Below are 12,932 nucleotides of genomic sequence, written 5' to 3'. Positions count from 1 at the left end.
AATGAATGCTACACACCAACACCACCACAACAACAAACCTCTTGTATGCTTGGAGGACCGAGTACACAGAGTGCTTACCAATCGCCTAATTTTGTTCATCCAGGTCTATCAGGTCTATCCCCATTTGGAAAGTTACAAACTATGTTGGCTTTGGGTGATTTCCCAGGTCTATCCCCAGGACTTTCTGAATTTTTGGCGCCAGAAAATAACAATGGGGGAGCTAGAGATGAGCGACGTTAGAGAGATTATTGTAATTTTTAATTCTGCTACATTTGTAGTTTTAGTTTTAAAAGTACATCAGTCTTTAATTAAATAAAATTACATCTGTTTAAAAGTAAGCGTTTTACATTGGCTTCACTAAATTACGACGGGCTACGTTACATTAACTTCACTAATGAGAAGAAGTACTAGGTACTACAATGAAGGTGTTGAACAGTATTTCAAAACATTTTTTTAAAGGAAAAGCCACATTTTTCCATCTTCGCCATTCAGCCGAAGATCTTGTTACCATCTCAGCATCAGTTTCACCTCTCAGTCGATATCGATTTACATGTATGGTTAAAGCTACAAACTCACTTACTTCTTTCTTAATTGTACCAAAACGATGTTCTATGTCGCATATAGAACGGCGACTCGGATTACGAGTGTCATTGCAGAACCCATCGTGAATAACCTCCCAGAAATTCACCCATGGATAGTTTGCCGAAGCAAGCTGAGTAGATAAAAAACATAGTTTCTGCAAATAGATTCATCTTCTTCTTTAGCATATGAAACTCGCCGAACTAACCGGGGCCGAGACATGTTCAATCAAGAATTGAGAGTGAAGATAAGAATGTGTGAATTTAGAGTTGAAATGAGGAGTATTTATAGAATTCAAAAAATATAGCCGTTGGATCACCATATTTTTCAGCCGTTCAGATGGAGCCGTTAGCGCCATTGGGTCAGACGCTGGCATTTCTAGCAAGGACTCTGGCGTTGTAAGTAAAAACTCGCGTTTGAAGTACAAACGCTGACGTTTTTCCTTCTGACGCCAGCGTTTGTAGAGATGTCGCGCGTCCTTACCACAGACGCGCGCCGGATGTTCCGACTCGATGTTCAAATCAACAGATCTGTTGATTTGAACATCCATTTTTCATGTTTATTCATTCCATAGTGGGGGCAAAATGAACAAACTCTGAATTTGTTCATCCCATAGGAACTGCTCTAATACCCGCTTGACTTGAAAACCAAATACATCATTTTAGCTCTTTTCCAAATGTAAGTACTTTTTGATCAAAACTGCTTTGTTTTCAAGCTAATTCCTACATCAACTGAAGTGTGGTGTTTGAGAAAAATGGACTACTGGTACGTACATTATTCGCCCTTAAAGATACTTCAGTGCTGCATTACAGTCGAAAATCTACTGGAAGCCTGACAGATCATGGGATCTAAACGCTGGACAAATAGCAAGACTATTGGAAGCCTAAATCTCTGACATTTTAGAGCATCCATAATCTGAAAGCTCTTAATAGAAAAGGAAAAAAAGATACAAGTTATATATATATATATATACTATACTGGATTTCTAATTAATTTTAATCTTGTGCTTTTATCTTGAAATCTCCACATGTATATAGAGAAGAAGTAACAAATGTACGTACATAGTAGCAATCACTAATTGAAGTACGTACGTACTGGTAACTAAATTCCCCTTGTGAGTATATATAAGAACCTACGAATGCGTAACCCATCTATTCACGGTACTCATTATTTTGTTAATCAATTTTGTTTCGGATCCTTCAGTTTTTTAGAGCAGTTCTTATGGAATGATAAACTATCAAGTTTGTTCATTTTGCTCCCATTATGAACTCAACAAACATGAAAAATGGATACTCAAACCAACAAATTTGTTGGTTTATTCATTAAATTGGAATATATAGCGCACTTGATGAAATATCGGGCGTTGGAAGAAAGAACGTGTGAATCAAGTTTTCATGCCAGCGTCTATGCCAAATCCGCTCGCATTCATGAAAGAAACGCTAACTGCATGTTCTTATCAAAAGTCAACTTCTCTCTCATTCATATATTATTTATATTATATAACGTGCACTTTCTTTTATATGTATATTACTATTTTATTCTCGACCACATTATTATATTATATATCTTATTCTTATTTATATACGGTATATATTATTATTATAATATATATTTGTACTGGAGATGCTTGAAAATCAGTAGTTGGCGTGGCTTCTTTGACCGCGCGTTTAATGGCAGAGCGCCAACTAATATTTGCCACAGTGGAGAAATGGGTTTGCCCGTCCACCTGGCTCAACAAACTTTTTTCTCTTTGTTCATTATTATAAGAATTGCCCTTACTCTTTGGTTTGCTTTCCTCCATTTATCTCCATTTTTTTCATTAAAAAATTCCCTTCATCCATCTGACCATGCATGCCGTACATGAAGGTAGACAAGGTTAAATGTGTAGCAGTAGATCGTGCTGAAGAAGCCTGAGAGATACAGTATTAAATAAGCAGTTCTGTACTACTCGATAAAGTGAGATGAAACAACTTCTGGAGAAAGCAGCTGAGGAAGGATTGGGATCGTGCAACAAAAGGATTTAAAAATCCTTTTGACAAACCCCTTAAACCATTTGTTGTTATTAATCCGATGATTTATGTTTCACCGACTTGGCATCCCTAACTAACATTGTTTTATTTTTCCGAATCGGCGATATTAGAGAAGCCAGAACAGTTATCGAGAAACCGAAAGAAAAAAAAACTTGCCTGATTTTGTCTAACCGTATTAGCAAAATCATCGTCTTCTTCCCTTAATATTAGGCTTCTCTTAAATATAACTCATGCTTTTATTAACCATAGCCCACATAAAATAAGTCGTTAATTTATCCAAACAGATTCTTATAATTATTAACATAGCCCATAAAATTTTACACAATTTTTATATATAACCCAAAATAAATTATCAAATCCCTAAATCAAAAAAAATAAAACAAATCTAATTATATAATTTTCATAATTAAAGTTATGTAAGATCCATGACATGATTAATGATTTTTAAGAATACTCAATTTAATGTGATCATGATTAGGAGAATAGAACATCATCTTAGAACTTTTTAAAGATAATAGTGCTTATGGATTTTTAGAAAATTGATTTTTTTGAAAAAATTAAAACCTTATTCGATTGATATTGTTGTGGAGAACTTTTAAGGGAATAACTATAATCATGATTAGGAAAAATAAATCATTTTAGAGAAAAAGTGAAGAGTTGGGTTTAGTTTGTTTTGGGAAAAAATAAACATTAAGGTTTATAATTGGTTGATTTGTAAGAATTAGGAGAGAGCAGTTAAAAATAAATGGAAGTATAATTTAGTTTCGATGTAAAAAAGAAAAAATTATGGTTTAAAAAAAAGTTAGGGTTTATAGTTTGATTTTGGGGAAGAAGTAGGATTATTAGTAAAAAGATTAAAATACGTTTGGTAATTTTGGGTTTTCAATTTAACTTAAATTTTTGTAGTTAATAAAAGTGTGGGCTACATTTAAGAGAAACCTAATATTAATGCTCTTATTACTTACTGTTTGCATCTTTTTTCGTTTCTTTTGGAAGCTTCTTCATTTGATGATAAAACGTTGTGTTTTAATTAACTGATTTTTCCAAACAGTGAGTAATAAAACGTTGGATCATTCGCCGGACGGACACGATGGTTAGCAAAAAGTTGCATTGATGATATAACTGTTTTTTTCCTTCACAGACAGACATCTGTAGTTGCCACCATTTGACATGGCATAAGATTTGAAAATAAAACGTCGTGTCTCCTCCGATTGAAGTGATGTTTGGTCTTGAAGAGGTGCTTTCAACTCCTATAAAAACTGTAGTCATGGACAAGGATCTGCAGAATAGTCTCTGTTACGGAGGCAGGGTACTAGTCTCTATTTCATATTTCTATCATCGAGTTCTGTCACCGGTTTTGCAATACCATGGATATTACAGAAGCTTTGATCACAGCAATTATATTTGTACTTACATTATGCTTCCTCTTCTTCTTTTTCCGTCTCACCAAACATGGAGAAAGAACGTCACGAGTGCATTTATCGGTGCATCAAGGAGAAAACAGCAAAGAGATCCTTCCGGACGATGTCATTGCCCACATCTTCTCATCGTTACCTGCGAAGTCCGTTGCAAGGTGCAGGTGTGTAAGTAAATACTGGTGCGATAAGTTGAAAGACCCTAATTTCATAAACATGCATCTGCAGCAATGCATCATAAGCGAAAGGTTTAATTGTTTTTCGATAAACGATGCTAGTGAGTTTTATCTGCACATTAGTAAATCCTCATCATTATCAGTATTTGAAGATGACTACCGCGAGGAGCCTGTTGAGATGGATTCTCCACATAAATCTCAAGTGTTTCAAAGTCGACATATTCAATGCTATGATTCTTTAAATGGTTTGATATTAATGAGAAGCATCAACTTTGCCACAAAGGAGGAAGTTCTCTGTCTTTGGAACCCAACAACGAAAGAGTTAAAGGATATAAAAGTTCCGAAAGTTGATTCTTATCATAGCTTCGACGGCCCTGCTTATGGGTTTGGTTATAAATCCGGTATCGATGATTACATTATTGTGAAAGCTAATAATGTCTGCTTTTATGATGGGAGTCTTGGATATGAAGTTTGTACTGGTTGTGCAGTGCAGATGTACGCCTTAAGATCGGATTCATGGAGAAGATTACCTGACAACATCCCTTACAGAATTGTGTCTCCTAAGGCTGCAGTATCTACAAATGATGGAGTATTTCTTCACTGGATAGCAGAACAAACTCCTTGCCAGACGGATTCCTTGGGACGTGAAGTTGTCGTATCTTTTGATATATTTGACGAGAATTTTAGGGAAGTTCCGTTATCTCCACAAGTTGATGGATTAGTTTGCAACACAAATAACAAGACAACTTTGGGTGTTTTAGCAGGGTGCCTTTGCATAACACATTTTGGTGATTACAATATTGAAGTTTGGACGATGAAGGATTATAATGTGAAAGACTCCTGGACTAAATTGTTGGTCGCCGAACTCCCAATCGAAAGACACTTGTGGTATATGAAGTTACTATGGAAATTGAAAAATGGAGAGGTCCTATTCATAGCCAAAACGGGTTACGATGATGTTTGTTTTTTTATGTATGATCCTGTGCACCATAGATCTAAAGTTGCCAAGTTCCATCACCATTTAGGAGCCCGGACTGGCATACATACTTATGTAGAGAGTCTAGTGGCACTTCGTTAACAAAAGTACACAATTTTCCTTTAAAATAAATAAATAAAGCACACATTTAAGCGGATGGAACCAGTATCGAGATTTTCTATTATTTTTTCTTGCTTAGCTACCTGGGCTGTGTAGGTAGCAATTTTCGTTTGTGCGAAGATTTGAATGTTTTGATTAACCTTTGTTATATATATAGTTGGCCATTTTTTGCTAATAGGATTCTATTACTTGCGATTACAGTCGAAGGAAAATCCCATGGCTTCTTCTGTATTTTTCCTTTCAATCTATAAAATTATTATTGTTGTATTGGTCAAAAAAAAAAAAGAAAAAAAATTAAAAGGAAAGAAAATTCTACTCCTAGTAGGATTCTTCATGAATATACACGTGGGCTTTGATGAAGAGCCACATCGAAGAGGATGATCATATAAGAGGCACATCATCATATTCACGCGCGCTCCCCGGCAGAATCCCTGATAGAATTTGATGCATATAAGCGGATGATCATGAAGTGGTCGGAGGATTTTAAAAAGATAATAAAAAGAAAAAAAATCAAATCATAAAATGAATTTAGGCATTACGTTATATTGTTATAGACCCTCCTAGTAGGCTAGGCAAGGATTTAGTGATTACTAGAGCGCTAAGGGTGTTTGAACTTTGAAGTATTTCAGTGTTTTTGATATGTCATAAGACACAACAATCAAAGCAACCACTAACGCAGTGGAAGATCTAAGTTCCATGATTGTCCGTATAAAATGAATTAATGCCCATTTCTTGAACATGTAAAAAAAACAGCAATAAAAGCTTAAAATTGCTCCATTTGCTAGCATCATCTAAGTAAGTATTTCTCCATGGCCACTGCATATTTATTACATTCTAGCTTAATTAATGTACAGATGTTATGATCAATGTACAGACATTATAGTTGCTTGAATTCCGAATATCTCAGTCTGCTGTGACAATGGCAGTCATTGATCACCTCATGATCCATCTCTATCATCAACTAATTAGATGTAATGGTGATTATGGTTTCATCCAGTGCTCAGTGAACACGTTCAAATAATTGAGTTTTAGTCATCAAAATGGAGCCAGAAATACGATATAATAAATTTTTACCTGATAACAATCATTTCATATACTGTTAATACATGTATACCTATCTATGTGCATGTATGACCAAAACAAATGCCATACTCCCTATCCGAGTTGAGGATTTGTAATTACTCAGTTCTCTACAAAAAGACTCTTTTACACAGACTTACAGATTTTTGGAGAGCAGCTGCCCTGGTAGTCTCATAGCAATTTGTCCCTTAAATACTTGGCTAACATCACATTAACGGCGACTTTGTTATAATTTGTATCAATTGCATTCTTTTTGAGAGCTAATGCAGTATCATTATCATAATGAAGCTTGCTATACTTTTTATAGATCTCTTGCACCTCCTTGTGATAATCAAATCTGATCCGCGTTCTCTGCACACAGAAAACAAAATTAAAACATAAATAAAAATCCATTTGGAATAACTGATTTACGGGAGTTCACCTTGTTAGGAATCCTCGGGCCTAACTAACCGGCTTTCAAGGTTAGGATTGCCCAAGGCTTATTAAGCATGGGGCCTAGGTTGCTCTAGGCGATGTGGTATTATTTAACACACACACCCCCAACGATTAGGGCTACACTGACGGAGTGGCACGGACGCACACTGGCGGGGACACTTGAGTGGTTACGGAAACCACGGAAGCTCACTGGCGGGAATACTGAGTGGTACGGAAATCACGGGTAGCGTTGAGTAGGGTGTGGCTCTGATACCAAGTTAGAAATCCTCGGGCCTAACTAACCTCGAAAACCGGGTTTCAAGGTTAGGATTGCCTAATTGCCCAGGACTTATTAAGCATGGGACCTAGGTTGCCCCAGGCGATGTGGTACTATTTAACACACCTAAGAGAATAATCACTTCGTACTGTAAACACTAACCGATTCTTGGTGGAATTTCACAGCTTTCTCCCACTCTTGACGAATTCTAACCAATTCATTTAAAAGAGGGTCACCCTGGAGCAGAGTCTGAGAAGTCCGAGCATAAGTCAATTGAGCAATATGTAAAGGATGGTGACTAATGCAGTCAGGAACAACCCCCAAGCTTCTGAAATCTGTTACACGTGTAACACCTACGCATCTGTCTATAAGCATAGACTGCTGCAGCATTGTATCTTGGAAAGCATCATTGTAAGTAGGCACCTCAAAATGGTTGTCAGTTGTAGCTGGCTGTGTAGGAAATTCTGCCTGGTGGGAATTGTTACGGATACTAGGCCGTGGAGCTGAATTAAGTACTAACCCAACTTGGTCCTGCTCATTGGTATCATCTATCCTTTTACCTTTTTTGTTAAGACCACTTCTATCTTCTACAGCAGGTGTTTGAGCTCCCGCATCTGTGATACTGGTAAAACCCTTCGGTTTCTTCTTCGTGACATCATCATCATTGTCAAAGTCCGCCATTTCCAATGAACATTCAAAGTACTTAACTCGTTTATGGTGGTTCTTCAAGGGTGAGGATGCAGCAGGCAAATATCTCCACTCTAGGGTCTTCATATTCAGTAATTTTGTCCAGAAGACATGAGGTGGCAGATCTTCGTCAACCGACTGCATCTCCATCTCACCAGGTAAAGATATATCTCTAGTATATGTCCCTCCTGTGTGATTACCTTTCACAACACTAGGGCTTCCAGCATCCGGAGGCAGCTGACCAAGTAATTCTTTCACCAAATGCTCAGAAGAAAATTTTGGATCGGAGGAGGATGTGGAGGAACCATCATGGAACTCGACCAATACTTTGAATAAATAAGAAGCACCCCATCCAAGCAACTGATGGATCGTGGAACGTTTCAAGTTGTGTGCATCAACGGTCAGACCTTGCTTAGCATGAATTAGAAACATTTCCTCCACAGTATACAGTGAATATAACCGGAACACTTTTAACTGCTCATGCTGCGAGACAATAGTGATCTTCTGCAGAACTTTCAAATCATTGTACGGGTTCAAATCGCTGTCATAGAGAATTACCATATCAACTGATGATAGCTTAATGCTTGGGAGGCAAGCACGCTGATCTAGTAAAAACACAATTCTCCCTTTTTCCTTATCATTGAACTTGTTCATGGCAGATTGCTTCTGATTGGCGAATTCTTCTTCTGATGCAACAAATCCACGATCAACACGTTCGTAGGAATCCACACCACATCTCTGAAGCACAACGTCATCCAAGACATCTCCCAGAGAGATTCCACTGGAGCCAACATTTGACTGCCACATCAAAGACATTAGAGAGCGATCAGACATAACTCACATAATGTGATTAGTATATATGCCCTGGAAATTTAATGAGAACACGACAAGGATCAGCTCCTACACCTGAAAAATGATCAGTACTCTTAAGCCTTGCTTTTTTGTCTCTGAAAGGATCTTATCAAGTACTTGTAGTTTTCCACTTGCTTTTACTCCGGCATTCAAATACTCGGCCTCTGACAGACCATCTGTGAGCACTTTCTGCAAAGAAGGGTTCACAAAATATGGATGGTTGCAACACTGCAAAAACATATCCCATATAAGAAACAATGTAAGACAGGTGATACCCACCAAGAAATTTAAAAAAAAACTCTGGTAAAAACTCCAAACAATGAGAAGAACATCATGTAAATGAAAAGAAACATCGAGATTAATTGGTGAAACATCAGATATTAAGCTACTATTTTTCACCTATATAAATAACGAATCAAGAGTAACAAAAGTTAGTCTCACCTTCCTGGCAGAACTAAGAACATTACAGAGAGGCTCAGCAACAATATATTTTTTTGAAGATGAACGAAGTAACGCTGAATTAGAAAGTAGGATACCACAATACAAGCCTCTCCTTCAGCTTCTCAACATTGTCATTGCATAAACTGTTTTTAGTAGTATCCACACTAGTGGAATCTGCCAATTCCACTTGTACATCATCCAAATTGGATTCTACTGCTCCAGGGAAAAAAAGAACACCTGAATCTATGTTCTTCTTAACATAACAGACACAATGCCAATCACCAGGTGGCACATCCTTCAGGGGCGGATCAGCACATTCGAGATGAAAGTTATTTGCGCAACCCTTGCCGTTGGAGCCCCTGCAATTCAACATGAATAAAAAAAAGTTATGCGAGACTTACAAAAAATAAAAATAAAAATAAACTCAAACATCAATCGCCTAGCAAAAACCAGTGGGCATGGTTCACGTACTACAATGGGACCAACATTTATGGCTAAAAAGGACAGAAGGAAAGAAAACAAAATCATTGTAATTGTTGCACCATTTTGTTTTGAAGTACATCTCAGTGCCGCTGAAGGGTAAGCCACCATAAACACAAGTTTAGACATTAGAGAAGATTCGGTAATCACTAATAAGATTAAACATGAAAAAAAAAAACATTCACTCACAAGAGCTTTCCAGTATTTTCACCAAGCTTGCGAATGACACAAACATTATCATTGCTTCCGGTTTCCGCCATCAACACTGCATCCTTGGGTCGTACATCCTTGGAACAGTCTTCACTGATTCCTGCTCCTCCTCCACAAACCTTGACATTTAGCTTCCCTCCATCCTAATGCAACACAGAAGAACGAAATCAGAACCATCTCACACAAAACTAATCCACAATCAACTAAGAGAAAATGGCAAAACCAACATGCCTAATTAGAATTGTGCATATATATTTACCTCTTCTGGTTCCAGAGGCACTGTACTCTCTCCCTCTTCCATAGAGACAGACATTTCCAAGTTTTTCATTCCATCTCCAATTTTCCCAGACCGCTGAATAAGCTTACTTTCACTGAAATGACCACCATTACGCTCAATTTCCATGAACCTACTACCATCTCCTACTTTTCCCTTAAACCCTTGATCCAAATCATTGTCCACTATCAGCTTCTTCTGATCTAACAAACCATCAATATATATAAATGAGATATTCAAATCAAACATACATTAACAAAAGTCAAAATAGAGTATTATATTACCTGATTTCTCATCCCCCTCCCTTCCTTGGTTCTTGAGTAAAATTGCTCTGTACTTAGCGGCACTCAATTTCTCACCACCATTATTAGAACTAGAACCTTCCTCAAAAGAGGAGTTGTTATTAGAACCTGATAAACTAGAACCAGACTTTCTTCTCAATGGGTTAGGCATTTGTTTTTCTGATGAAGACCCTCTGGTTTCGATATAGTCAAGAAATGAAGAGGAAATCTACTTCTATTTTTAGTTCACTTGGGTGAGGCGGTGGTGGGGAAGAAAAAGCAGTTGAGTTGCTCAGCCGTGTGTGAGTGGGTAACAAACAGTGGGGAAGACATATAGGTTGGTGAGAGCATCGAATGACGAGGACCTAAGAACGCGGGGAATAATAATAATGGGGAATTATTAGGCTCAAAAATAGTTACTACTTCTTGACACTTTGGTTTTTAACCCTTTGAAATGACTGTACATCTTTTGTCTTTTAACCAAATGTAGAAATGATTTGCTTTCATACCGCCCAAAATCCAACTCAGGAAAATGACTCGCCACCTCCCAGTGATAGGGACTTTATTAAAGCAAAAATTCTTCACGGACGACATAAACCGTGAAAAAGAAAACGTCATAAAGCTCTCACATGTACCGGGCTCCCTGCTGTCCTCTGCCGGGTCCATGGGACCCACGAAATAAAACTGTGAGACACATTTGGATTACCATTTTCGTTGGTTCGAGAGCTCGATCTGTGCAGAATCACCCTTATTAAAGTTAGAACCAACATCACTATATGGACCGCCCTTCTAAGCAAGGTAAAAACCGGGTAGACACATCATGAAATGTGGAGCCCACCTCTGGAGAAAATCAGGAGTGTATTTGGACATACCTTCAAGAATTTTTGAGTTAGAAATTAGGCTAAAATCAAGATGTTCATAACAATGACTAAGGATCATAAAAGTTTAAAATGGGCCCACAACTGTGTGTGACATTTTAAATTTTGGGAGTCTTGGAAGTTTACATAGAGTTATTGTTTTCAAAATCGGTTTTGAAATTAAGTAGAAAATATCGAAAATGATTTATATCTCACGATGGAAATTTATGGATTAATGACGAGAGAAAGTGTGAGGGATGCACTTTGGAACGCTCATCTCAATATTAGAGGGGTGTCCCTATTACAATTTGATTAACTCTCATGATATAACTTTGGAATTCCTAGCATCTATGTAGACGTGGTATATATCATTGAAAAAAATATCGGGAATTTTGGTACGGTGCCCCATTCTCAAACTTCGGTTCAATAAATGTCCTCGTCTTTTTTTCAAATTTTCAATACTGTCATTTTTGTTTTTTTTTCCGTCTGGTCCCACTTGAGTTAGTCAAAATCCCTTTACCAAGTCAAATAATCGTGTGTAATTACATGTTTATTCTCTCAAACCCTAAATACATATCAAAAGCTAAAAACATCTCTTCCCTATTCTAATCCTTCCCAAGAACCATGTTTTTGTTTTCTCGTCTTCTCTTATTTCTCCCGCAGACAAATCCTCCTTCTCTATCTCATTTATATTTCTTCGGTTAGCTCTATATTTAGATTAGGTTTTACATGGTTAATTTTATGGCGTTAACTGTATATGATATTAATTTGAATCATGTTATAACCTTAAAAATCAACTGTAGAGAAAATCTAAGAAATATGAAAAAGAAGATAATAACGTCATATCTAGGTTATGTAACAGAAATTTGGAAGTTTAATGAAAGTCGAGTTTTTTATGATGCATGCGCAGGGATATGATGATTACTGTATTTTCTTTATAAGGAAGAAAATTTAGTTTCTTTTGGGTGATTAATGTTTAATGGAGCTTATATATTAAGTTTTAATGGAGAACAAGTATCTCTGATCTATTTTTGAGCAATTGAAGAAAGTTGAAAAGAGAATGGTGGGTTTCGATTTTAATTGCGAGAATGGTAATAACTGTTGTATTTGTTAAATTTTCAATTTTATTGTAGTAACTTAACTGCTTAGTGAATGACTATGCTTGATCAATTTATGGTCTTCACTGATTTTATTTTTTGATTTCAAATCTGTGTTATTTGAAACTCAATTGGTTGAGATTTTATGGTTTAGGGATTTTGAAAATACGGGTTTTGACTTGTAAATGGTGATCTGAGGTGATGAATAGTTCGATTCAGTCAAACATGTACATGTAGTTGAAGAAATATTGTTGTTGCGGAATTATGGTTCATCCATGTATGAGGCTGAAATAAATGAAGACGACTCATGCTAACAAGGAATCAAATCAAATCAATGTCGAGTTAGAACAATGACTGAATTTGTTGAGGGGTTTAATTTTCTTTTACAACATGCCACCTGGAACACAACCACATCTAACAGACATTTACCGTTTGAACAAAATGGTCAAACATTGGGCACTTTTGAAATTTCATGAAAAACGGGGATAGTTTGATTAATATATTTCAAAAGAGGGGTACTTTGTCAAAATTTCCAAAAATACACTTGTGCTTCTAGTTGTCAAAAAAATCTCACTATCATTTTTTATTTTTTTTTGTAACATCATGAAAATTACGCAGTGGTCTATATTATTCACCAATGGTCTTTACCATTCACCAACATCCACCACAACTATCATTACTGTCAA

General features: G+C 36.7%; 2 protein-coding genes across 2 annotated transcripts; one reads left to right on the top strand and one right to left on the bottom strand.

Annotated features, from left to right (window-relative positions):
• The first annotated feature begins 3,976 nt into the window (after positions 1-3,976).
• Positions 3,977-5,278, top strand: LOC113311791 (F-box protein CPR1-like). The gene has a single exon (XM_026560588.1). It carries the CDS (start codon positions 3,977-3,979, stop codon positions 5,276-5,278), a length of 1,302 nt encoding a protein of 433 aa, XP_026416373.1.
• Positions 5,279-6,343: 1,065 nt separating this feature from the next.
• LOC113311790 lies at positions 6,344-10,464 on the bottom strand. The gene is made up of 8 exons (XM_026560587.1): positions 10,296-10,464; positions 9,997-10,214; positions 9,717-9,880; positions 9,151-9,406; positions 8,925-9,005; positions 8,661-8,834; positions 7,230-8,552; positions 6,344-6,727 (listed from the first exon to the last, which is right to left on the bottom strand). Exons 1-8 carry the CDS (start codon positions 10,462-10,464, stop codon positions 6,548-6,550), a joined length of 2,565 nt encoding a protein of 854 aa, XP_026416372.1. The 3' UTR covers positions 6,344-6,547.
• Positions 10,465-12,932: the final 2,468 nt, after the last annotated feature.

The sequence above is a fragment of the Papaver somniferum genome, chromosome 9, assembly GCF_003573695.1.
Source record: "Papaver somniferum cultivar HN1 chromosome 9, ASM357369v1, whole genome shotgun sequence".
Lineage (NCBI taxonomy): Eukaryota > Viridiplantae > Streptophyta > Magnoliopsida > Ranunculales > Papaveraceae > Papaver > Papaver somniferum.
Note: the sequence above shows the minus strand (reverse complement) of the source record. Positions and strands in the feature narration are given on the sequence as shown.

Bases quoted from the DNA above. Each gene is read 5' to 3' on its own strand.
- LOC113311790 (XM_026560587.1), bottom strand. From the start codon at position 10,464: ATGCCTAACCCATTGAGAAGAAAGTCTGGTTCTAGTTTATCAGGTTCT. The intron at 8,835-8,924 runs GTTTGGAGTTTT...ATGTTTTTGCAG, and splicing joins TACATGATGTTCTTCTCATT to TGTTGCAACCATCCATATTT. The intron at 6,728-7,229 runs GTTAGTGTTTAC...TTCTGTGTGCAG, and splicing joins TGAAATTCCACCAAGAATCG to AGAACGCGGATCAGATTTGA.
- LOC113311791 (XM_026560588.1), top strand. From the start codon at position 3,977: ATGGATATTACAGAAGCTTTGATCACAGCAATTATATTTGTACTTACA.